The sequence below is a fragment of the Mastacembelus armatus genome, chromosome 3 (genome assembly GCF_900324485.2).
Source record: "Mastacembelus armatus chromosome 3, fMasArm1.2, whole genome shotgun sequence".
NCBI lineage: Eukaryota > Metazoa > Chordata > Actinopteri > Synbranchiformes > Mastacembelidae > Mastacembelus > Mastacembelus armatus.
Genome location: NC_046635.1, coordinates 442,738 through 470,449, shown reverse-complemented (window position 1 = coordinate 470,449; position 27,712 = coordinate 442,738). Strand labels below are relative to the sequence as shown.

Genomic DNA, 27,712 nt, shown 5'->3' with positions numbered 1-27,712 from the left:
CTCTGCTCTGTACGGCTGACGGTTGCTCCGGTGGTAACGCGTCTCTCCCGTACGTGCAGTAATTGGTAACAGATACTGAGTCCTCGTTTGTTGTTGTCATTTAAAAAATAACATGGATTGCTGGAGGAAGATGTAGCAACACATTTAAAAGCAACAAAGCTAGAGAGGAGCTGTCGTCCCACAGGCTCCAGTTCTGGAAATGAAAAAGCTGTAATCACTCACATTACTGTGCGACGGGCTAATGACTATTTCATGAGCTGCCATTAAATAGTATTTGTGGCCTACGAAGGTGAGGGCAAGTGCCTTTTGCTTGAAATCTTCTTGATCCCCTCATTTCTGAAGAGGCCACCCACACATCGTATGGCACTGCGCAATATTATGGCACATGAAGAAGAGAACAAATCATTACTGAAACACCCAGCTGGTCAATTCATGGGATTACTTGGTGTTTAAACAATATAGACGACCAGACTTTATAACCATTATAGATTCAGCAAGGGCATGCATTGTTATTCTTAAGTTCCCACTCTGTAGTTTCTGTGACCTGCTTCTGGGCTCTTGTTGAGCCTGTTTTGCAAGTTTAATAAGAAGTAATATTTTAAACCATCTGCAGTGGAAAGCAAGAACCCCTTAATCAACAAAAATAGCGTGACTTAAAGAAGGGGACCAAAGGGATCAATTTATTGACCGGCCTCCATGACCATCAGTACCATCCCTCCGCCGTCAGCTCCCCCCCGCTCACAGGTGACCATTGATCAAGCCGAGATGAAGGGTGACTGGGCGGATTAGGGTGATTTCACAGATTGGTGCATTGCCAATTGAGCGACGGTCTTAAAGAGACAGTACAGAGAAAATGTTATCCTTATCTGGGGAACTGAGGTTCTTGTCCACTTGCTGTAATAACAGCTGCTCATGTGTTCATGACTGCTGACGGTGGTGGAGAGTGAGCCCAGTGTTGATCAGTCAAGCTGCTGTATTATTAAAAAGACTGTTGTCTACAAAGGTCACTGTGTAGCTGCAATGTGCTAGTGTCAGTTCTGGCTGTGGGTCTGTTGTAATAAATTAGTTTTACTGTGCTCATGATTTATTAAATGTGTTTGAGGATATCACACCCTGAAGATCTAAGGTTGTGTAATCTTTCTTTGATAAACTATTTATTTAATTCATTAATTCTGTTGAGTTTGTTGTTGTTGAAACCCTTATAGCATCTTTCTTATGTTGTTTTTCCACGTTGACCTAATTTTGCCTGATCTTTATTAATAATTAAGGATCAGTCACTGGGTTGCGTTTGAGTGTGCCTGACAGGAGGGAGTCTTTAACCTGCCTCGGATACAGTAAACCCCGCGCTGCTCTGCATTTTTGAGTTTCGATCACCAAAGAGCCCGTGGAGACTGTTGAAGAGATCGACTGGTCTCTTTCTACTGTCAGCAAACTGTAACTCTCCATCACAGCTGAGCGGCATATTGGCCACGGGGGAGCGTACTGGTCAATGAAGCTTTGAGTCGCATATTAAGGGTCTGTATGGCTGCACATGGCTTCACTGGTCTTTGGTAGCTCAAAAGCCAGAATTAATTAAACAGTGGGGGATGATGACCTTTGCCGAGCGCTCATTGCAGGAAGGAGCCCATGGGAAAGCCTCATCTATATATCTATATATCTATATATCTATATAGATATGTGTTTGTTAGATGTCGTGAATTGAGTAAATCGAACTCAAACTCTTGGATCTGTGTTGTTTTCTATATCTTCTCCTCTCTGGCTGCAGCGACAGAACCATCCTCTTTATTTGTCCCTGCTTTGTATTTTATTTCACGCTTCACTAAAGCATGTGCTTTCAGATTCCCCCTGATTTCCTCCTTCTGCATTTACATCGAGGCGTTTCGTCACTGATCCCACAAACCAACATCACTAGGCCAAAGTGGAGTTTTAGATTAACACAGAATTACAAATCAACAAAAACCCATGTCATAGTTTTATTCCAGGTTTTCAACACCACAGAAAAACCTAGAATACAGTCTGACATCGTTTCTGTTTAGAGACAGTTCCTGCCATAGCTCGGCGACATGGTTTGGGTTGATCCAGTGTAGATGGAGCACGTTAGACAACAGTTTTTACCATAAAGTTCAAGGAACAGCAGCAGTTTCCTGTAATATTCTGATCATCATGTTCAATTCTGTCCGTTCTGGATCCCTCCTGTAAATAATGTTGACTTAACAATCGGTGACTTGTGCCTCAGACACAAACTGAGGCGGCAGCGTGTTCATAATGCACTTTTTGCTCTGGCAGCAACAGTAACGTTAGTTTGAGTCATCCAGAAGCTGCTGTAACTCTGTAAGAACATCAGCACTCAGACACGGGAACACGAGCTTTTATAAATCAGTTTTACTGTTAAATGATAATCACAAAGAACAGTGGGAAAAATCGCTTTGCTGCATTTCATGGCTCTACAAATTTTTTTCTCATTCCTAAATGATAATGGTGCTCAGATAAACAAAGCATTTTAAAAGCTATAGGCCTGCATCTTTCACGCACCTCGAAATCTAATTTGCTCCCACTGACCCGTGGTTAAACCTAATTGCTGACCAGTGAGCTACAGTAACGTCATGTGTGATGCTGTAGCAAAAATGAAGAGAACCAAATGGCTTCCTGGAACAAACCCAGTCAAAGTTCACTGTGAGATTTGTATTTCTGTGATGGATTCCCGCTGAGACACCACAAAGAGAAAAGACAGATTGAAAGTCCAGTTTTGCCTCCGTTGCCATAGGTGTAAAATACCGACTGGACTGTTAGACGGAAAGTCTTTTTCCTTTCTGACATTAGAGGCAGCAGCAGCTTATTTCTGACTCACACCAATGCAGATAAAAAACTGGGGGAAAAATATTAAGACCCATAAATCCACGTGTGATTGGAAGCAGCAATTAAATGTCACGCAGCAGTTTGCACAAGTGCTCTACAGGAGTTTTTCATGTCCCTTTGGACCATTGACATAGAAGGGATTAATGGAAAAGTGCACTTGCTTGTATTTTTGCCAATATTTTGAAACTTTAGATGGAAATGTTCTCGTCCATATGTTGCGTGTTACTACACAGCAGGGACTTTGTGGATAGATCACTGGAGTCCTCTTGGGAAAAGGAGTTTTCCTGTTTTCCTTCTTGCAGAAAAATGTCCTGCCATGTAGAAATTCCATGATGATAGTAATAATAGACAGACGTATGAGGACAGGGGCTTGCAATCGTTTGTGTACTGATTTAGGAAATGCAGGAAAGCGATTTTAGTCTAATCCTTAACAGTGAGTTGTACACAATGTAAAATCTGATTGTTTTATGACTGTCAATTTTATTAGAGTTATTTTCAATAGTACATCTGTCTTTTTCTCCAGTGCAGCACAATACATCATATCCTCTTCCCCAATAAACTCATAATGCCTGTGTCTGTACCACATCGTGGCAGCTCTGTGGAAGCTCAGTCTCTGACAGCTCCGCTCTGCTGATGCTGAGACATTCATCAGGGCAGGGGAAATATTGTTTGACTAACAATAACAGTGTTTTTATTGATTTGCTGTCACTGTGAGTTGCTCCTTATGAGAAACAGCACCCACTGAACACAAAGCCTGAGACGGAAATGTACGTTCAGACACGCATTCACATATTGTAGTCGCTCATTAGAGTGTTTAAAACGCTGTGGTCCTTTGGTTCAGCGGCTGTTTCTCCTCGTTCGTGAGCTGCAGTGATAAAATATGGCAGAGCTGGTAAAAACCAGTGCTGACTGAGTGTTTGGTGGTTCTGGATTATCTTGCGGTTTAATCCTAAGGAAAATCAGATGGAACCTTCCACCTGTATGTGCTGAAACTGAGTTAATTTCAGGAAGTGAATTCTCTGCAGTTTTGCTGTCCTCAGGTACATCTGAATGCAGGTGATGATTAAGATGCTGTTGCAGCAACACTCGGGCTGTGAAACTCTGACAAACAGCCCTGACAAACAAATAACAAAGAAGCACATTTACTTTCTGTTTTTTCACACAACAAGTGATTGTTGACTGTTATTGATCAGGTGAACTGTGGTCACTTTGTACACTGGAGCAGGAAAGATGATACTTCACAGATCTTTGTATGAAGGTTGGATATATTTGCTCTTAGCATCTGTCTCTTTGTTAAACACAGGTGTCCTGAGACCCAGTCCCTCCACCAGGCGTCTTTGTCCCACGATACAGTTCCACATCAGGTTACTACTCGTCGCACAGCAAGGTAAGATGCACTCTGTGCCTTCTTTGGTTCCCCAGTGACATTAAGGTTTGACTGGTTTTATCACGTTCACATGAGTATTATATTATAATTACAATATTATATGAATATTAGTGTTAATATTGGATGATTTTCACTCAGACCTAAGCAGTGAAAGTCTGTTTGCTCTGCCATTGTAAAAAATGATCAGTTAAATTCTTATCTTATTTATTTATAACGTAGGTATTTAATTATTGTGGCCATTTTAAAAAATGGCCCAATGTCCTTTCACCTAAATGTCTGTGTGACAGTAGCTAAAGTAGCTGATGCATCGTGTCAAGATCACATTTATTGTAACATGAATTCTGGACATCATGTTCTCAAAATAAAATGAATTAGTAGGTGAAATGTCTCAAATATACAGTAAATAACATGACATAATATTAGAGTGAGCTTTTTCTATTATTGTTGTCAGACTTCTGTTGTTTACATCAGTCTTAACTCATCATCACCATCTATTCATCCTGCTGAGGCTGATTTCCTTCTTCACCTGAATTATACCCATCTCCAGTCTCCACACAGACAACATCCAGCTTGTCTCCACTTGGCATCTCACCTAATGAGAACGCTGCAGCAGTTGTCCACAAACGAACATCATAATGTCATGCCTTTATGGGACAGTGTGGGTGGGAGGATTTGGCTCGTACCGCCTCTGTCACTCAGCGGTTTATTCATCATCACCATGATTCTCCAGGGCTGTCAGTGTGTGTGCTGCTGAGACGGCCTGATGGCATGAGGAATAGGTCCACTATCGAGTCCTGTGTCACTTCCAGGCCCAGAGCTGCAGTCAACAACGCTCCCAGGACACATTCGTTGTGCAAACATTTTGAAGGTGTAGGTGGAGACACACGTCCTATCAGGTTGTTTGAAATTCAGGCTAATGTGGAAAAAGGTTGCAGTAATAAATTTGTCAGCGCCGTCAGTGCTGCCTTAAATTCTCCGCTGGTCTCGAGGGCTAATGTAACAATAAAAACAGGATCTGTAAAGCTAAAAACATGCCGCCTTAAATATATTTGCACCCAGATTCAGCAGTTTTGGCCGTTTGTGAGAAACTTGACAGCTTCAGTTAAGACTCATGTTTCCCTGCTGCTGCCTTTACTGGTGAAGCTAATGTTTATGTAAAGCAGTGAGTGATTTCTGTGGAAACAAGATTGGTTGTGTCAGGCACATAACCCCACATTGAGTTGTTGCTTGCAGGGCTGCGTTTCCTGATTGGCATTCTCAGCAGTGCATGCGTGCCCCGCTATTTTATTTTGCATAAAAGTACATGAGATATGAACTTTTTTCTCCCTGACGTGCGCTCAGCCACCCTCCCAGAAAATAACAGCGGACGTTCCATTGCCTTTGAGTTGAGTGTTATATCATTTACATTTTAAGTCGTCTCCATGTTCCCAGACCAGTTGCATCGCTTTCCCTGTTGCTTTTTGTATTGACATCGCCTGCCCACAGCGACATATGCAGTTGGTGTGGTTTTTCAAATTGCTGCTTGTTTCATTTTTAACTGATTACCCCACTTATTCTATTTATCAGCGGTCTTACCTGTGACGCTGTTGTGAATTACAGTAATTACTCTGACATATTTGCCTTCTTTCCACATGCGTGTCCTTGTTTTGGAAGGAGGCGGCACAGAAAGCCTTTTACAGAGTTTCTGTCCTGTGTTGAATTCAAACCTGTGCACGGCCCTTTTAATGCAGAGCCTGTGAGGATTTAGGGTTTTAGACTTAATTGAAGCAGATTATGTATTTCTGCAGTGTCACCTCCTCGCATGGAGACAGGAAACTGTCTGATCGGACTAAAGCACCTGTATGCGTCATGTCATGTATACGTCATTTTTCAGCTTCAGGGTCATTAGATGGTTAAAATATCACATCAGTGATGTGCAGACATGACACAAGTTAGATATAAACATAAAGCAGTGTGAATTATACCCTATATACAGTAGAGGTGTGTGTGTGTGTGTGTGTGTGTGTGTGTGTGTGTGTGCGTGCGTGCGTGTGCGTGCGTGCGTGTGCGCGTGTGTGTGTGTGTGCGTGTGTGTGTGTGTGTGTGTGTGTGTGTTATGCTCAGTCAGTGCAGTTTTCCACAGGTGGGCTTCAGTCTAGACACATATCAAGGATAAACAGAACAAACAGGATCCACACAGTTTTAAGGGCCATAGAGTCTCTGAAGCTTTTCTATATGACTGACTTCAGTTTTTGATTTTTCTCATGTAATAGATATGAAACTAAAAGGAAAACACAAAGGGGGACGAGTGTCAACACTTTATTAAGTGTGTACACTGCTCAGAAACTTGACTGAACTAATCAAGATATTTGATCAGGCCTGAATCCAAATCTTTGTCTCTGTGATTTGTGATTAAAAGATTAAAGTTTATTGCAGCATTTCCAGCACCTGCTGGATTCAAATATACCTCATGCTTTGCTGCTACATAACAAGCAGCATCCCACCATGTGGAAAGATGCAGCCTCTGAACGGTGGTGGAGAAAATACTCAGGTCCTTTAGTTTAAGATGCCTTGTGCAGTTTTACAGGTGAGGGTCAAGGTAAATCTGAGGAGTCATTAGATGCTTCATGGGAAATATTCATAGGTATTTCTCTTTGTGCCTCAAATACTTATTTAAATTAAACCGCTTGAGATGTTTCAAGTGGAAGCAAGTCATTGTATTTTACAAGCTCATCATGTATGTGTCTGAAATAACGTCTTAATGCTAAAGTGACTAAAAAAGCCGTTAAAAGCCTCTGAGATGTGAAGAACATGAGGAAATAAAGCTGTACTTATTTGTATACGTGTGCTTTATATAACTGCCCATGAGGACGATGAGTATGAGCTGGGTGCTGTTATTTATGGAAATGTGCTGGTTTTGTCAGTCACTGATTTGCTGAGGTTCTTCTGAAAGTTTGATCATGTTCTGTTCTTCATTTTTTTGTTACTGTGAAGAAGTTCCTGCCTGTTCTTCTCAGCGTTTGATGGCAGCATTATGTTTTGTCTTCCTCACCATTTTACCTTTCATCAGTGTCTTTTTTTATTCTTCAGTTTAATGCGATTAGTCTTTGTTTTCTTTATTCTCAGCACAACAGACTGTTTAAGGTAAAATCTTTCTCCCTCTCTGCTTCCTCAAGGACGGAGGAGGGAGGACAATGGGAGTCCAAGTCCTGATGTGGCTCAGCCTGTTTGGTTTGATGACTCTGGCTTCCTCCCTCAACCCAGATGACCCCAACGTGTGCAACCACTGGGAGAGGTCGGTTTCCCAGTTCAGCGTCTTCTCCAATATTCAGAGTGAAATAATGAAAATGCTGCAGTGAGCTAATGGACTCCCCTGCCACAAATCAAACCTGTGGGTTTGCCAATAATCAAAAGGGAAAAGGTTTACTCCTGGGGACAAACCGTAAATTCAGAGCACTGGTTATGTGTGTGGAGGCACTTTGTCATTTCTGATGATAACAACACGGAGTCTAGGTGCTGTGATCAATAAACTCAGTGTAATCAGTGGGAACTGTGGAAATAGATATTACTGCTGATGGCCATTGCAGCTTCCAGCTCTTACCACAGGTTAGACTCAGTTTATTCCACACAAGTGACCCCATGGTGAGAATCAATGGTCAGTTTCAGGAGCAGATGCCATCAGCACAGCAAAGGTACAGAAAGAAAGAGCGATGTCAGAAAATCCTGAAAGTTTGTGTTTTTATGAGAATACAATAAATGTGGCAAAGTTCTCTAAAGTTGTTTCAGCAGTGAAAAATAGCACCACAAGGACGTGTCCTAACTCTGCTCTGGGATCAATACTGCACCTCTTGATCACCCGTTTTTAAAAGGAAACATTATTGACTCGATTGTTTCATGGGAAACATAAGATACGACTGTGATGTTTAGCTTTTAGAAATACTGCGTCTGCTCCACTGTTTTCAGTTCTCACCAAACCTTTGAGAGGAAGTTGAGAAACCCGTGGCTGTGTTGTTGGATTAGTGAGGCAGCAGTTTGGATACAGATGACAATGTATTGACGATTAGACACTGAACTGAAGTGTGGTCATATCTTCCATCCCTTTAGCTATGCAGTGACTGTGCAGGAGTCTTACGCTCACCCGTTTGACCAGGTCTACTACACCCGCTGCACCGACATCCTCAACTGGTTCAAGTGTACCAGACACAGGTAAAGACATTTTAAGACTAAAGCTGCAACTGATGAGTATTTTCACTCTCGCTGACCCTCATGATTAGTTTTTGATTAACCAATTATTGAACCAGTTCATAATTTGTCAGAAAATTGCCTGTCACACTTTCTCTGAGTCCAAGGTGGCGTCCTTGGATTTCTCGTTTTGTCAGACTAACACATTTGATTTACAGTGATTTAAAAAAAAATTAGGGTTTGAATGTGACAAGCTCCAAACCTCTCTCATCAAATTAACTCCAAAAACACAAGAATGTATAAGATTTCACCATTCTAATCCATAATCCATAGTCTATGTCATCAATACAGAGCAGTAATGGGCTCTGGTTAGTTAGAGAATCATTCTACTGAAAACAAAGACAGACAGACAGACAGAGACAGAACCTTTATTCATCCCCCATGGGGGAAATCAAACCTGCAGCTCTTATATTCACTGTGCACAGACATATCAACAGTATTTTACAGGTAACAGCAGCTTGAAATCATTTTTACAGTCCACTTTACCGTCTGTGCTGGATTGCGGCCTGTATGTTCATGCTCAAACCACCGAATGCCATTTAGCACAGTGTCATTCAGTTAAGTAGCCTGAAGACGGCTACCGCACTCACCACTGTGAATTACATCAAAAGGTCAGAGGTCATCAGTGATATCCACAGCATTACTTCCATTTGCTAGTTGTCTTGACTATTCTTACGGGAGTTTAAAGAGAACTATGTGTCTATGACACAGAAAAGCTTCAGACGTTCCTCATGTCAGTCCTGGGGAACAGGAGGGTGAATGTCAAACGGGGGGACCTGAAGTGTTTTGCTCTTTACTTTCTGATTAACACGTTAGATTGAACTGTTTAGCACAAGTGTGGGCTGTAGAACAATTCAAGTGACCACATGCACCGACAGTCTCCAGCCAGTTCAGACGCAAAGTAAAATATTTAAACCCTGCACATGTGGTGATGTGCACATTTCTGTTGCTAAGGCTCACAGGCAGTCAGTTACCACAGTCTAATGCCAGCTCTGTGTGATGGGGTCATTTTGATGAGCGACTGTCAGCGTATCAGCTTTAATTGGCACATTAAGTTTTATAGCCACCAGTTTCATCCGTCCGACTAAGAGCTGCGTCATTGATCTGAACTGAAAATGTCAGAAAACATTGACGGAGGAGGAGAAGCTCCTTAAATATTCAAGTGTTGCATATGTTTATATTTATGGCATGTTTTTTCTGTGTGTGTGTGTGTGTGTGTGTGTGTGTGTGTGTGTGTGCGTGTGTGTGCGTGTGTGCAGGATCAGCTACAAGACAGCCTACAGAAGAGGCGTGAGGACCATGTACAGGCGACGCTCTCAGTGCTGCCCAGGCTTCTATGAAAGTGGAGACCTGTGTGTTCGTAAGTTGATCTAACCCTAACCCCAAGTAATGTGGATGATAACTAGCTGCATTAGCGTCTGGATCACTGAGGTGTGAATAATCGCAGCTGCCTGGCGATGTCCCATAGTGGGTCCACAGATCTGATCCCTGGCTGTGAGGAGGAAGTCCTGTAAAGAGTGTTATGGATTGGACTTTATTCAGCCTGTTCTTGCTAACACTAGCCAGCGGCAGATATCAGACTGATGCCTTGTCAACACCAGCGGTGCAGACGAATCGGTGCAGTTTCAGTTTTCGACCCGTTTGAACTCAAAGTGCTAATTAAAGTGGCTGTTTGTTCTCAGCCGCTGACACTTCATGTCTTCGATAAAGCATTTTTTAAAATCTGCAAAGTAACTTCCAGTAATTTCCAGACAAAGTGACATATGTCAAATCAGACCAAAACCTCTGTTCAACCATTTTTGTCCTTATAGTTGTTCATGTCCTTTATGTTTTGCTATAAATATGAAAAAAGTGATGCTGCTTTATACATCATTTCTTATGTGAATCACATATTGACATCTCTGTGGAGCAGCGACGTCAATATGGAGGAAATTACTGGGACATTTTTAGAAAGATGAGCTGAGTGAAGCCAACCTGCTGCAGATTTGCAGACCCACAGTGTGTATGGACGTTGTGACGTGCGTCGTGCGTGCTGCGCTCTGTTATGTTGCATCACACGCCCACTGCAGACAGAAATTGCAATAATCATCTGCTCTGAAAGTGCAAACAGAAAATGGGTCCGTCCAGGTGGCCCAGTGGTTAAAGAGCATAATGAATCGCTGCAACATCCTCAGAGTGATTCTGCCTGGGGATGTCTCTTACATGGCAGGCCGCTCTTCATCTTCGGTTTCTTCTAGCATCTTTACTTTTAAACGAGAGGAACATTAAAGAAATCCTAAAAAAAGAAAAGATTATGTTTCCTTGGGAGCTAAAACATCTCTGCATTGTCACTGTGACATTTGCAGGAATCAGCACTGAAACAATCCCATGTTTATTGAGAGAAAAACAAATTATTAAAAGTCAGTAAAATGGTTTTGGCCTATATGGTTTTGATTTTCTCTCATGTTCCCTCAAATTTAACTTTTTGACCCCTTTGGGTTTTGTAATTCTGAAGAACCTTTATTTCTCATTCTTCTCATCTATGTAGAGATTTGTAAAAAAAACCAAAAAACACCATAAATATAATTTTAGTGCTGATGAGTAGAACAGGAAGCAAACGGCTCCAAAGATCTGAGCTGAGTCTGAGACAACAGTGATCCGTCCATGCACCAGCTTGTCCCGTAAAGGGCTGCAGGGAGAGTTTCTAATAATATGAAGACCAAATAAATGACTTCGCTCATCTCGGTGGAACCTAAATATATAAGTGAAGTTCAGGTGCTCTTATCGATGCACACTGTCTTTGATCAAATGACAATAAAAACATATTGAGTATTGCTGTTTCATATCACACAGCACTTTCCCCACAATACGTTTGGAGATAAAATCCTCCCACCACAGGGGAACGTGTGTTCTGCGTTACGTCTGTGCCACAAACAAAATCATTTTCCTGTCATCTGCATTGTTATTTTCAAACTTTTTTCCACTCCATACACACAAAGTATTCAGCATCCTTGTTAAAATTGCAGTGTATCTTATGGAACAGCGATTCAGCCTCAGTCGTTATCTTTTGCGCCAGGCAGTTATCTATATCTGCTGTTAGAGCTGTCAAAGTGAGATCAATCTGGCTCTGTTACAAAGTGGATCCTTTTCTACTTGAAAGCTGGACCACAATCAGCGTAAACAGACTGAAACAAACTCAAACGAGCTGCAAGCACAAAATATCTATTAACATCAGATTTCCTACTGTTTGTACAGTAGGATTTCCTGTTTTGAGCGATTCATTGGGCAAATCAGGCTGTGGTTCTTTCATACCTTTATATTTCTTTTTAAGAAAATAACTGCGAGTGTAGCTGCATTTGTTCTTTGGGTTTGATTCAGTGAGATAACGTGCTAATGTTTCCACAGTTACTTTAGTTTGAAGCTTTTGGTTTAGCAAAGAAAAACACAATGGGTAGATCAAATTAAACATGAGGCAGATGTGACACCTACATATATATAGTAATTCTTTCTTTAACCTTCAGCTTCTCTTCTTAATTGTTAGAGAAGCAGACACACACTCACACACACACACTCTCACACACACACAGCTCACACTCCTCCCTCCATCCATCCTTTGTGTCCCGCTCAGGGGTGTTTTTAGAGGCTGAAATGATCAGGGGCTAAGTCATTATTGCACTGGGCTTGTGCTTTGTTTGGTGGGAGACGGGCATCGGTTGTTTCATCTGCATATACACTAAATAACGTAATCAAACTGTTATTACACAGACACACTCGCAAAGGTTAAATTGCTGTTTGTAACAGGTTTGTTTACCTTGTTTTTTGTAGATGTCAGTTGACCTGTCTGTCCAGTCAGACTGTAAATGTAAAAACATCAAGATAACAAACTGTACTTTGCCTGAGCAATTAGCTCAGAGTTTTAGTATGTTTGTGTAAGAAGTTAGTGTCTGTCCATCCTTCAGTGGACACAATGCTCTGCAGAGGAAGGCAAATGGTTTCACTGGTGAGACTGGGAGTGTGTGTAACTTAGTAGAAAAGGTTTCCACTGCAATAGTTTTGACTTTTGACAATTTAATGTGCCGGCCTCTCATTTCCCTTTGTTTCCCTCAAATATCCAACACTGGGTGTTCCCACATAACAGTCATGATTTTATGACTGACAGTCAGTGAATCTGCACCTTCCTACCACTTTCCCTGCAAGTGCGTTGCTAAATTATTACCCCTCTCTCTGACGCTGTAATTAGTTCCACTTCACTCCAGGACCGAATATGTTTGGGGCTGAGCTCAAAGTATTCGGGGCTGAAGCCCCAAATGTTTAACGATGCCACTGACACTGGGCGAGAGGCAGGGATGACCCTGGACACACCACCAGTCTGTCTCAGTGCTGACCCTGACCCTGACCCTGACCCTGGAGAGACAAACACTCACAGAAGAACAATTTAGAGTCACTAATTAATCTGACCCCAACCTGCATCTCTCTGGACTCCCTGTTTGTTTTGCTGAGCCTGGTGTTTTATCTCTTATACTGTTGGGAAGTAACAAAGTCACAGCCAAAACCCAAGAGTTTAGAAACGAATAATCAAAGTGGTGCTTTGCACGAAATAGTAACTCATCGTCTCAAATTTCTGCTCCAGTTAGTTTGTGCACAAATCAATAGGAAATTTACCATGGTCAAGAAATGTCAAACATAACATTCAGTAACGTATATCCACAAATATCTGCCCCAAATCTGAACTAAATAGCATTAAAGGTGCACTAATTAATCATTTTATGTAAACTAGATGCCAAATGTAAAATTCATAGTTTATCAGATGGAGCCATGGTGAGTTATCTCCCACTTCCCACTAAACAGGCAAATATTGATAAATCTCAGAAGTTACTGAGATAATTTAGTTTATTTGACCACAAAACAACCTGAAACCAATGTTTAATGTTTGCTTAGTTAACTTACACACACATTCACAACGGGATCCTACTGAAAGCACGTGCAGACATATTTAATGAATGTTGTACCCCAATCATAGAGACTGAGCTGCTGGTCAGACGATAACACATCAGCCTGAAGCTCCAGGCTCCTTTGAACATGTGAACACACTTTGATTTTGTCCATTTGACAATATTCTGTCGCCCTTGACATTAAACATACGTGAAGTCGTCAACAATATTGTTTAATTCTTAATTCTGAGCTTCTGTCCAATGATCAGTGCTCATACAAGGGAGAAACAGCCTTTTATAGTAGAGCAGCAGGTAAAATATGTGTTTTGCATATTTCAAATTAGTTATTTTCACAGTCGTCACTGGACATTAATGTTTTGGGGTCTGAAGGCAAAAATACACTTGTGTTTTGAAAGGACACATAGGATTTGTTGTTGTTTTTGTTTTGCCTCTAGCAGCTAGAATGTCTTCATGTACGTTTGCTGTTTAAATTAGATGCGTCTGAACATTTCTGTGAAAATTAATCCCTTTTATGCAGCAAAGTGCCCAGAGTGAAGCAGCGTTAGCAGGCTGTCATACAAACTGAATATCTCCTCTTCTAAATGTTACTTAAGACAACAAGATACATGTACAAAATAAAATACTTGTGAAGCCTGAACCTTAATGTCAACAACTAAACCTGTCAGAAGAAAAGAAAACGTCCCTCTGGGTCTTTATCTCATATATGTCCTTCTTGATCCAGCAAAGAAATCAATTTATCCACTCTAGATGGTAAACTGTATGGAGAGGAAGTGAATGGAGAGAAGCCTTTTGTGCGTCTTTATTCAACATCTGCTGGGAAACAACTTTATTTGATTCTCCTGAGGGACGTAGACAAATACTCCACATTGTGATATCACACACACACACACACACACACACACACACACACACACACACGCGCAGCCTCCCACTCCCTCCGGCTGAGTAATTTGAGCGCTGGAAGCTAATTCTTCAGCGTTAACAAGAAGGAGACGCCTGCCTGGTTTGCTAACGTTAACGGCCTCGGACAGGTCTTTTGTTGTAATATACACAGCATGAGCTAATTGAAAGGAGGAGGAGGTTTGTGTGCTGCTACTTTGATTAGACGGCTTTCTGTTTTTGTGTTTTCTGCCTGTTTTGTAGGCTGCTTTTTATTCCCTGTTTATCTGCATCTTTTGGATAAACATGCAATTATGTGCAGGATGTTGTAGATGTTTTACTGTTTTTGCTTCTAGACCTTTTAGGTAATTGCCCTAAATTATCGTGTGATCCTTTTGTTATTGTTCACCTCAGCCTGAGGCCATGTTATCTCCTGTCAGAGTGACGTTTCCCCCACTTGTCCCCTTTTTCTGTCTCGGTCCAGCTCATTCTGTCCTTGTTTCCTTGATCCTGAAAGCTGTTTGTGTCACCCCTATGACCGTTGACCCTTTGACCTCATCACCCCTCAGCCGGGCTTCAACCTTTACCCCGTTCCTCCGCTGAAATCTCTGCAGCTCGTCACATCACAAATTACTGCTGGAATTGGTTTTTACAGAAGCCTGTTTCCACCACTGGGATGAAAAATAAAACCTGTATCTCAAAATAACAAGATACTTAGGACGAAATACTGAGAAACTATTTTGTTATTCTAACTGAATCAAAATATCGAGAACGTATGTCGTTATTTTGACTAATGGTATCGTTTTATTTTTCATCCCAGAAATCAGCTTCCGTAGTTTCTTGATCACACAGAAGCAAAAACATTTGTTCTATAATCTTTTCTCAGTTAATATTTCATAAATCTACTCAGACACACACACACACACACACACACACGTGTCAACGACTTCAATGACTTTATTCAAGAAGAAAGAAAGAAATGTCTGAAATTGAACACTGTGCTGTGTCCAGAGAACAAGGGGGGAAATATTAACAGCGTCATTTACTGTCGCCTCAGGACGTCGTGATCAGCCTGTTGACAGTTTTACATGAGACCAGACACTGAGGAGAGATGTCAGGTGTGCACCTGTGCTGTTCATTCTGCTGTTACTCATGTTGCAGAGATTTATGAAGACTGCTTCATCATGTGTAGTGATTATTTAATTTGGTGTCTATTAATCTTGTCGTGCCCGTTGCTGATGGGATCCTCCTTGTTTCTGCTCCAGCCCACGGGATGAAAGGATTAGGCACCCGTTTAATGATTTATCAACTCTCCTTCAGGATTACAAGAGCACACGTCTTTGGTTCTCTTATTCAAATCTGAGCCTGCATGTGCAAGACATTTTATCTCTCTCTCCTACAAGACACCGGACAGCCCGCAGATCCCGACCAGTGGTTCATGAAGCTGTTTCCGCACGACATTGCTGTGTTTTCCATTTTCAGTGAATGTTGAAATCTCCATAAGTTGTCGATACAGAAAAACACTGAGTTTGTATTGAATCACAGTGACACTGCTGTAATCGGAGCATGAGAGATACAGTACATGTGGAGGGCAGTGCTGGATCAGTATCCCTATAGGTCTGCAGTCACATTCAAAGAAGATAAGTGACAAACTTTGGCAAATGCTCAGTGACTCCCTAAAGCCATTTATATTAGCTAAGTGAGGCTGTCCTCAGAAAAACATCAGTGTTTAACAACTGTAGGGGGGAATTTTTCAGGAAAAACGCTGGAAAGACTGGGACAGACGTAGGAAGTTAAAGGGTTAATGAAGTACTTTGTTTCCACACTCATACAAGTTGTTTAGGAAATTATTATATAAGCAAATTTAGAAAATGCTGAAGAGTAAATATAAATTATTTAGTGAATAAAAATACTTTATCTTACACTTTGTTTTTACAGTAATTCTACATTGCCTCTACATCACAGGCTCTCTTCTAGTGACATTTCTGTCAAATGTAATTTATCATATACAGTATTAATATGCATATATTTATGTTTATCACCTTGGTCACACTAAAATACTGTGATGAAAACCACAGGTGATTTTTCAGTATTATAGGCCGACCCTGCACTTCAGCCTCCCTCGGTGTGTGGTGCCAAGAACATGTGGGTGCAGTTTCTTTTCCTAATGCATGAAAAAAGCTGTAAAACGTTAACACGCTGACACAATAAATTTAGAAAGGATGACCCCCCTGTGCCTGAGGACTATTAAACCCATTAAGCCCAGTTTTACGGAGGTCAGTCCTGTTTCCACGTCTCCTTCCTGCCCACAGAACTTTCAAAACTCATCACTTCTTGTGTTTTAAACAACACCTCATAAACTGACAACACACGCAGTTTTATGGAAATAGGTAAAGTGTGCAGGCGCTTGTGAAACTTAAAAGACCTACTTCTTCATTTATGTGGTGCTCATTTGTTCCTGTGCACATCTTTATTCACATCAAGCTGCCAGGAATCAGTTGCACAAACAGAGAGCCGGAGCGGCAGCACATCGTATGATGGAGGAGCTAAAGTCTCCAAGCTGTCAGCCTGGCTTCTCCCAGCACAGCACCTACCTGATGTGTGATGCAGTATTCATACTCAGGTACACAAGTGATCTGCTCACAATAAGTTGGGGGGATGTTAGATAAAGTTCAGCCTTTCCCTTTTAACAAATGATAATAAAGTTGTTTAGCTTTGCATTCAGTTAAACAGTATATTTGTGTGCGTGCGTGCGTGTCTTCATCTTATTGGGTTACTGTCTTTGAGCCTGCATGTGTGTGATGGTGTAAAAGACAAACCCTTTAGTTTGAGTATGTATTTACAGTGATATTCATACAAACATTTGTGAAGATGAGACAGTAAAGCAGAGCGTCAGTGTTTGTTCTCTCTAAGGTACAAGGGAATAACTTACAGTTATTCTAACTGGAGTTAGTGCAGCTGCAGCTCTCAGGTGTTTATTTTTTGAGACTTCAGCAAACAGGACAGTAAACGTTTGTGTCAAACTTTGTTACTTGGTTGATTCCATCCATCATCTGTACCCCCTTAGTCCTAACCAGGGTCCCAGGGATCTGCTGGAGCCTATCCCAGCTCTCTCTGGGTGAAAGGCAGGGGTCCACCCTGGACAGGTCCCCAGTCCATCACAGGGCCACATAGAGACAAACAACCTCACACACTCACACTCACTCCTATGGGCAATTTAGAGTCACCAATCAACCTGACATACATGTTTTTGGACTGTGGGAGGAAACCAGAGGACCTGGAGAAAACCCACACAAGCACAGGGAGAACATGCAGACTCCACACAGAAAGGCCCCTGATGGGCTTCAGACCAGGAACCTTCTTGATGTGAGGCATCAGTGCCAACCACTAATCCACCGTGTTGTCCCTTGGTTGATTTATCTTAATGTTTTCATGTACCTGTGCGATTAGATTAACAGTTTTTTGGTGGAAACAAAAGAAAAACTGGATGTGACTCATTACTAAGGTTTTCTTCAGATGAGAAAATATTAAAAATGCACACAAAAATAATGGACTTGTAGTGTCCCTGTCACTTTAGCCTCTTCACAGAACAGCTCTGTCCATTGATTCAGTTTGTGAATTGATGCATGAATCCAATCAGGCACAGATTCATTAATCAAGAGTACGAACTAAGCTCAGGTATGGTCAGATCACTGAAAACACATATCCCCTGCTCTGAACAGCAAACAGGAGCACTAACTATCTTCATTTCCACCTTAATCTTTTCCAACTGGCATAATTTTTCATTATGACATGACCTTACAGTTGAAAGCTGTCACACAGTATCTGAAGGTTAAAAACAAATGGCTCTATCGCAGCGTAATAAATGAAGCAGTGTTTTCAAAGGGCTACCACGTCTCCCTGTCATTATGTGGCGCAGCGATTAGCTCGGAGGCCAGAGGTGGCCACGAGAAGGTGTGAGGGAAGAGGGCACAGGAAAAGTAAACAGAGGAAGATGTTTGAAAAAAGATAGCAGAGAGACAAATAAAAGACATAAAGGTGTGTGAGCACACACACCTAAACAGTGACACATATTTGTCTCAAAACAAACAAAAACAGAAAAGAGAGACTTAAAAACGTTGCTCCAGACTTCAAAGAGTAGGATGTAAATCTTTAAACACATCAGAATGACATTTAAAAACACACGCTTGGCTTTCTGCACTTCCTGTTATTAAGTCAATGTTACATCATTGCAGCTCTTCATGACAAAGACCCAAGTAGTCAAGGCTTTAACTCTGTGTAGTATAACATGTGCAGCATGGCCCGGTCATGGCAAAATGAAATCATGCTACTCGTATGTTATCAAAGGTTCTGTAGAAAGTCTTTTAATTTTCCGGTGGCTGCTCACAATCTAAACTTTTCTTCAAACATTTTCAGCAACTTCAGGTTGTCTGCCTCCTCGTAACGGTCTAAGGTCTTTATGCAGATAAAAGGAAATGCAAATAATACTTAGAATGGATGATTTTTACATAAAGGTCCTTGAAAATCAAAGGGCACAGACATCAGTGTAAATATATATTGAACATTTAACCTTTTAACTAAACTGCGTCAGCATGCAGCTTCCACCTATTCACAGAGATGATCGAGGAATTAAAAGAAGTGTCGCGGGGCATTTATTGATCAGTTTCATCAAATCAAACGAAAAAATATGTTTCTAACAATGTTTGAAAAGCAAAATAGATATTATAATAGTAAAAATAGTTCAGAATAACAAATAAAGGCCTATGTTTTGTCTGTGCCTAAGAAGTGGTGAAAAGCTCTGCTGCCATTCACCTGATCGCTGTATTTCAGCTTGCTGGCTTTAGGCACTGGCACCATAAAGGTCCCGTGTCCTGAAACTGACAAGGTCATTCATCAGAGTTAGGACGACAGCGGCCCTGAGAGGTCGAGGCACTGCGGCGTAACGATACACGTGCAATAGACAATAGACAGTCCAAGGAAACATCTTCACCAATTTGACAACAGCAAATAGAAAATACAGAAATTGGTGTCAGGTATTTTCACCATGTTTCTCTGTTTGTTTGTCTGTTTGTTTGTTTGTCTGTTTGCACTTACAGGCACATCGCAGTAAAAACCCTTGTAATATTTAGGTTAGAGATGAATTAATCCAGATTAGCGTCACCTACTGTTTGTGGTGTGTCGTCATCATCGTTTCAGCTGATTCACCAATGCAGCTACAAACTGTGCTGAGCAACAGCAGTTTAAGCCTCTAGCTTTTCATTTCTAAACAGCAAATACAGATTCCAGTCAAATTTCCAATGTATTTCCTCCCACGCACGTGCAGAAATGTATGTGGTGTCATCTGCGTGGTGCGTTCAGGTGCCAGTTCTTGGCCCAGTCAAAGGCAACGCCCGGTCGTGCAACATTTGGCCTCCCTCACTGACAGTGGTTTGACGTCAGCTTGTCCTCTGGTCTGTCTTTCAGCATTGTGCACCGAAGAGTGTGCTCACGGACGGTGCGTCTCTCCTGATACATGCCAGTGTGAGCCTGGATGGGGAGGACTGGACTGCTCCAGTGGTGAGTACTCGATCCTTCAAACACTTCAGGTCATGGAAACAGTCACAGTCTCAGCCTGAAAAAGTTCAGGGTTTGAAAAATAAGCCATAAGGGTTAAACTGGTCTAATGTTGGGAAACCTGATCCACTGCGACATGAGTTCGTCATGTTTGTGCATTGCTTTACTGTCAGTTTATCATGAGCTCAACTCTTTTTGTGTTGCCTGCTCCACAGGCCTGATGTTTCTGTTTAAAGTCACTCGTACAGTATCTCATGATCTATTAATTATTCAGCTGTGATCTAAAACTGCTTTTATATAGAGAGAAATGTCTCCTCCTGAGCAAAGTGCAGCATTTTAGTGTAAAAATTTTCAGTAATTCCACTTACGGTGTTTTCAGTGCAGTGTTTGCAAATATACATTAAACCAGGCAGATGGACATAGACCAGTGTGTCCACTGGGAAAGGAAGCACAGATGAGTTTTTGTTTGAGGTCAACAAGTGAGTTTTGAAAGCTAAATATTTCAGCTGTATCAACACTTCGGTCTGCTCGAGACATTTTGGTCAGTTTTGTGGTACGAAACAGAAAAATGTGTAGTGATTGTGCTTTAAACTCGAAAGGAAGCTATTGCATCTCAATATGAGTCTCATTTCAGCTGTTCCTCTCTTCAGCTCTTCAGACTCTTTTACTGCCCTCCCTGATGTGTGTGTGTGTGTGTGTGTGTGTGTGTGTGTGTGTGTGTGTGTGTGAGTGTGTGAACGACGGGGGGATTTGGGGGACTATTAACACTTCATGAGTCACACAGCCCCTTTAGCCCCCCTTTGTTATTGGTGTGCTCCAGCCTCCCCATTGTTTACCTGTTTTTATTGCTGCCCAAGGGCCAGGGGACTGAGGCCAAGCCAAGACAGGGGGTTAGGTAAATCTACCACCAATTAGGCTAAGGGGAAGGGAAGGATAAGATATTGACTGCTCAGTAATGTCCCTGTTTAAAAAAGGAGCGGAGGTAAACACAAACTCAATCTAGTATGTCAGATTCACTCTGGAAGTTGTGCTGGCTCTGTCTTTCTTCACTGTGCTGCATTTTTCTACCTGGATTTGTTCTTTCACTCATATTGATCATTACCTTTTATCTGCTTATTTATTTTAGCACGAAAGCAAATTATCAGCTTCACGTCTCGCCTTGCAGATATTCCATGATGGAAAGTAAATTTGAACACACGTGTTCTCCAGAGTCTCATGTTACATTAATACACCACAGCGTGACGACTCCCCTCACGTCCTTACAGTGGAATTTGTCATTAGCTCATTTCCCGTGTACGGCTGTAATTTGCTACGCAGACGCTGCACAGTGAGACTGAATTGTTTCTCCTGTGGGGATATTGAAGCTACTCGTACTTGGGTTGTGTTCTATTTTATGCCCAGTCTGAACCTGATTGGTCAGAAGAAATCAGGCCCCACATTCTTGGTTTTGTATTGTTGCTGTCTGCCGCACCGTGGCTTAGGGTGAGAGCACTGCTCTTCGTGATGTTTTGCAAATACCTGTTTTTAGTTGAGGTGGTATGTACTGAATTAATTTAAAGGCTTAATGTCTCACGGGTAGAACAGTTGCAGCAGTGGATCCTGATTGGTGGACAGGACTTCTCCTCTAATTCAAACAATTAGACTCTCCCCTTCCAATTATTCACCGAGCAGAGCGGATACGGAGGAAGTCCAGCTGTGATTTGCTGAAACGTATTCAGAAAACTGGATTTTTAAAATAAAACACCCTTAAGTCAAATACTCAAAACATGCAGTTCATTAGATGGAAAACTAATGTAGTCATATACTGCATATATGATGCTCACATCATTGATATCAGAGTGTACATGTAGGTGTTTGCTGTACAATGTACACCAAGTACAGTCACTGTAATTAATCAAACTAAAGCATAAGAGATAGAAAAGTCACGGTTTGGTTTGATTAGACCTGATTTTCATGATAACCGAACTAAACATTTCTTTTTGCTTTGTTTTCCACACGTGCTGCTCTTGCAGGTTCCTTTGCTTTCACTCTTCTTCTGTGCGGCTGGTCCATCAATTGAAGTGACCATGTTGGTTTGTGACACAGCCTGGAAGTGTTTTTTAGCTCATTATCCTGACTCCCTTTGTTCATTGCCTTTTCCTCACTATTAGAAAAGCAAAATACAGTCCTACTTCCTGTTGTGCAGTATTGTCCAAATAATGTTTCAGAGGGTGAAGTAACACACTGCCTTTATGCAGTTTGATTTAACTGCTCACCACAAGGTTGGACACCTGTAGGAATCTCATTTTCAATTTGTAATTTAATTCTATTGCTGCAGAAAAGATGTTGTCAAAAGGCTGAAATCTGAAATTTACATATATTTTTGTCTTTTTACAGATTTTTTTAGTATGTTTTTTTTTTTTTTTTGTAGTTTTGGCACAAACCTTTGATGGGTATTGTACCATATGTAGTAAAACCATTTAGTAGCACATGCATGTTATTTATAGGCGCTGCTTATAGATCACCTGTTTTTACACAAGACCCACCGTACATGTACTGGAAGACTAGGTGGTAACAAGTGACTCCAATTTGAAGCAGCATCTCTGAGTGAGGACACTGGAGGAGGGGAGGAGGAGAGGAGGCCGTAGGATTCTTCTCGCGTTGTCTCCTCCTGTTACTAACCAGATTAGCTGGTCAAGGAGTGTGTGAGCCTCAGTCATCTTCCCTCTCCAAACTCCAGTCCAGCTGAAAAACTTTGTTGCTCTGCCAGGGAGTATAAATAGCTCAGAGTCTGGTGAAGCAACACGAGGAAGGCAGGGAGGAAACGTCAGAGGCAGAGGAGACATCAGACGAGGCCTCCAAAGTAGAGGAGGAAGAAAAAAAGGAGAAATTATGATGAAAATTGATCGTGTAAAGATGGTGATTATGATGAGGGAGAAGAAAAAGATAAAGAAGAGTTAGATAAAGGAAAGAACATTGCAAAGAAGCAGTTTAATATGATAAAATTCTTAAAAGAATCGAGCGGAGAAGCGAGTTGCCACATAGGCACTTTAAGAAGTGAATCGTTTTGATCAGCGGTGATTATTTCTGTCTAAAAGTTCTGAATATTAGAGCTGACAAAGTCACGTTAGTGTTGTTATATTTGTCTTTCCCTCCGTTTCCTTTTCAGTGAAAACAAATTATGACAAAGAAACATCAAATACCAAACAGCTGAATTCTGGTCAGTTAGAAGATGCAGCAACATCTTTTTTGTGTTTAGTTTCCATAAATTACAGAACTTACCTATAGAAGGGTTGTTTAGCTTTAGCTAACAACATAACTATATAAATATACAGATCCATCTTACACTTGCAGCCACTCTGATATTATAAATTCATTTTACTATAACCAGACACATGGTTATACGTCGGAAACGTGTTGTTTCAGACACGTTGTCTCTAAAATCTGCACATGACAAACGTGGTGTGTTTAAGGTTCATGTAGGTTGTTGTTGTTGTCGTTGTTGTTGTCGCCCACACAGTTGGTTAAAAATGTGGTGGATAGTTGGATATTGATCAAACGTTAGCATTGCAGACTAGGTCAGCGACTAACTGACGTGAACATAGTGGAGGATTCAGCAGCTGAAGACCCACGTGTTTCCCTCAGGGCTTCGTAAAGACCAAATCAGAGCTAGTGGGAGAGTCGACATGGGACCTACATTGATGAGGCTGCCGGAAACAGTCTGCTGATATTGCTCCATGGTGCGTAAATAGCAACAGTTTGCTAACACAATCACCGTGTCCTGTTGTCAATTATGTTGAAAGCTGCATTTGTCAAGATGAGCAGAACCACAGTGACACGGGATGAATATGAAAACTTGTGGCTTGTACCGTGATTGATGTGACAGTCAGACTATAAACCTTTACACTCAACTTTTAAGCCTCCAGGGTTTGTATCCTGCTCCTTAACGCTGTGCATAAGTTCAGCACCTTCCCTGACCCCGGTGCTCCTCAGGAGCGGCCCATATGAGCAGGGACCTTTTTTATTTAAGGTGCTTCCTGATCTCACTGGGCAAACTGTAAGCATTGGCTGGGCTGTGTCCTTTTTTAACAGAGCTCTGCTGTGGCTTGGTAGAGGTGACGCTATCGTTTCATCCAGCTACAAGGGGTGACCCCTGAACTCGAGGGGTGACCCCTGGACACAAGGGTTTATGGGTACCTGACCTCACTTTTTCCCTCCACACTGGGAGGGAGAGCACGCAGGCAAAGTGCCCCAAACCCTGATGCTCATTACTTTGTAGACTCTCTGTCTTCTGTCCTTATTTCACTTCTGTCCATAAGTGATGAATTCAGCACAGGTCTCCATTTGTTGTCAAGGAAACGCTCGATGTCCTAGCACGTTACATTAACATGCCTTTTACTGATGAGCTGCTAACAGCTTTTGAGATGGCGAAGAATACTTGTGCTGTCTCTGTCTCTTATAATGGATGAACTTTGACAAACAAAAAAATTTCTTCCGTCTAATGTGTATGTTTACACAGACTCTAAATCCCTGTATAGCTGAGCACACGTGACCGGTTTCCTGTTGTCAAATCTGCACATCATCTTTAAAAATAGCCAAGGTGGTGGAAAACAGCTCCGCCTGAGGGAACATGTTAGTCCTGTGTGGCGTGTTGTACCTAGTGGATTTCCTAATTGAACTTTCGGTGGGTTTTGTTTTCCTGTAAGTACGGTATTGGGTAAAGTTCAAGCCGCTCTGGTGTAAACTGGAGAGACGACACCACGGCTGTCGATGGCAGGATGGGTGCTCCACTGCCTCTGTGCCCAGACATGCTGTTTATCGTGCAGATGGAGGCAACACACACAAATAAACACACACACACACCTTTCCCATGTGAACAGACGTGTATAACACAGGTAAGCAACAAGCAGGACAGCAGGTGGGCAGACACTAATATAGTTGCCTGCAGTGATGTATTTGCCTCTTTGGCTCCTGCTCATGCAGCCTTAGTCCCCACATGAGCCACGTTTCACGTGGTTTTTCCTGCTGGTGTCCATGTTAGGGAAAGCCTGTCAGGGTGTGCAGAGACATAATGCAGTGTGTGCTTTCTCTTTTTGCTCCTCTGTTTGTCTCTTGTGCCTCTCTGCTTATCTCCCGGCGCCACTCCTCAGCTCGACTGTACAAAATCCATACAGATCCATTGCAGTGTAACGGTGCCTCAGCTTCTGCTTTTGATTGTAACGTGTGCGTTTGTTCCCTGACACTCAGCAACTCCGTGCTCAACACCAAGTTCATGATTTATTAATATAGTTTACATTATTATAGTTGTTTGTGCTCTGCTCCAGTGAGTGGTAAGATAAATTCATTTTACACAGATCATGGTCATTGCATTCATTGTGTGTAGGACTCCGAAGGTCAAAGCATCCAGATGTTGAAACATGAGGATGAAGGAAACACGAGACTCCTGCCAGCGTCAAACCGTGGACACTGCAGTTACGTGTCACACACTTTAACCCTGCGGCTTCTCGACGAGCACTGGCTGCCGTTCAGACGTTTTTCCAGTTGTTGTTTCGTTCAATACTTCCTGTGTTTAATACACAACATTATTCTGACTGAAATCACACGTCAGACAAATTCAGCCCAGCTCCAAAACTAAACAGAAGTGAACATTTTAATTGTACAACGTGCTCCAACCTGCTCGTGCCTTGAGCAATGTGCGGCGATCCATAACTGGACGCCTTTAACATGTAACTGAGGTGTAAAATTATTACCTAGCAACCAGATGTGAAGTGAGGATGACTGCGCTGACATGAGTCTATGAGCAGGTTGATTTAATTGAGATGATCATTCATGCAGATGATTAAACAACAAGCCTCAGTAAGCTTTATCCACTTACAGTCCATTAAAGAAGAAGTCTGGTAATATACTTTTTATCTTTTTCTTTGTTTTAATAAACCCAATTAGAAGAACAATTAACTGAACCTATTAATTAGTGCTGGGTGTACAGTGAATGCAGAGTGTGATATACTCTTTTATTGCCTGTTTCTTAAAATTGTTGTACAAAAACTAATTAAAGCCCATCAGACACGTCCCATCGTTACCATGAACTATACATCATTTTAATGATATGCATCTTTAGTAAGTGGTTAAGTTCTGCAAACGAGGTATGAAAGAGTCATCTATGCTCTAAGCTGCCTTTGAATGAAAGATGCTCTGCGGCTTGACCCAGCCTTATGTCTGCATTGATTATGCCTAGGCTAACCAACACTGGCTGACCCCCAGTGGTTTCATGGGCAGTTTCATCTGCTGTGGCCTGATCCCTCGTCCATTATTGGCCCTGTACCCATCGTACAAATAACCACCAGTGGATTTTCTCTTTCTAAATGCACCTTTACCCAAATTCAGACCTGTAGTTTGATTAAATCATAGTCTTAATTGGTGTAAACTCACTTTCACCTGCATTAACACCTGAAGCATTACCACGGACATGTTCGTTATCCTCATGTGACTTAAAGGTGCAACGTGTCAAATGTGAAAGATTTAGCAGCATCTAGTGGTGAGACTGCAGACTGCACCAGGGAGGGTACGGCGGCCGTCACCTTTAGGCGAAACACGATTTCTGTGAAAGGAGACCTGCTCCCTCTGTAGATTTAAAAGGCTCATTTTAAAATTAAGGAAATGCAGCGGTTGAAATTTTCCGAGGTTACACACATTAACGACAACATGTTAAATACTATATTCCACTTTTGCTAATAAGTCACTCTCAATATTAAACATTGAACCAGGCAAATTACATTTATAGTGCAATGCTCAGAAAATGCTAGAAAATCAACCTTTAGTAAAGATTAGTTGTCAAATTAGAGTTTAGAACCTGGTTAAAGTCCATTTTGCAGGAAATGGATGTCAATATAAAGTCCTGATGAAGAGTCTGTGTGTGTGTCTGAGTTTTCTTTATGTAATTTCTTTTAAATTAAAATGACGCTTATGTAACAATGCAGAGTTCTCAAGAAATCCATCGCTTGTTATTTTGCTGTAACCGTTCATTATATTCTCAGAGTCATGAGTAATACCAAAATGCATTAATAAAAAAAGACCCCGGTATAAAGCAACATCAGAAATGTTTGCACAGGGGAACGTGCTCCCCTGCTGCGTCTTGCCTCTGGCTGCCTACACTACTTGTGGAAAACAGTTGTTCTTGAGATGTACCGTGTAAATAACTTATAAATAGGGTTTAAGAGGTTAAGTTCTTTGTCAGAAGACAGGAGTAAGACGAGGAGACAGAGGTGCGATTTGGGGGGGTGAGAGAAAGGTAGAGCAGAGGAGGACGTGACATGCTTCTTGACGAGGCGAGTTTTCAATCCCCACTGGTACATAGGCAGTGACTATGCAGTCATGAATGGGACGGGAAGGTCACCCCTCTATTGGGAGACATGAAGGAACAAAGTCGAGGTCGCCTGGAGGCAATTCACTGTAGGAAAGGAGGAAGCAAGCACCCATAGGAGCTGATAGGCTGCTATAGACTCAATAAGAGACTAAAACCCCTGGGAACAGTGTGGACTGTCATGAAGATTACTTCTATTACAATTAAACACCGGGGCTCAGTCACCTTTGTTATTTAGGGTTTTATCTGAAAGGTTACTGAATTGAAGGACTTGAGCAGCAGATCCACTGGTGTGTCCACGGTGTGTATACTGTTGTAATACATTAGGCTGAACTAAGCTGAGCACCGCTTTGAGCAAAGATTAGTGGAGTTAATTATGAAATGGAAGGAGATACCTGCTGTCGGTACAGTCGCTGCTTTCATGATCAGACAGATGGTCACGTCCTCTCATGGAAAGACATATAAAGCTGAGCCTGTGCATAGTATTACGGCCCAAACCAATCAGGTCTGAGCATTTTGTTTTGAATAGACTTCTGCTTTGCTGCT

At 41.7% G+C, this 27,712-nt stretch overlaps 1 protein-coding gene across 1 annotated transcript in view; it reads left to right on the top strand.

Moving 5' to 3' along the window:
• LOC113137971 (multiple epidermal growth factor-like domains protein 11) overlaps positions 1-27,712 on the top strand; it is a 110,865-nt gene that overhangs the window by 16,856 nt on the left and 66,297 nt on the right. Inside the window, exons 2-6 of the mRNA XM_026320023.1 lie at positions 4,160-4,243; positions 7,399-7,517; positions 8,327-8,428; positions 9,724-9,824; positions 19,738-19,830. Of these exons, the coding sequence (XP_026175808.1) occupies positions 7,417-7,517; positions 8,327-8,428; positions 9,724-9,824; positions 19,738-19,830 (397 nt within the window). The 5' untranslated portion in view covers positions 4,160-4,243; positions 7,399-7,416. The remainder of the gene's footprint in view (positions 1-4,159; positions 4,244-7,398; positions 7,518-8,326; positions 8,429-9,723; positions 9,825-19,737; positions 19,831-27,712) is intronic.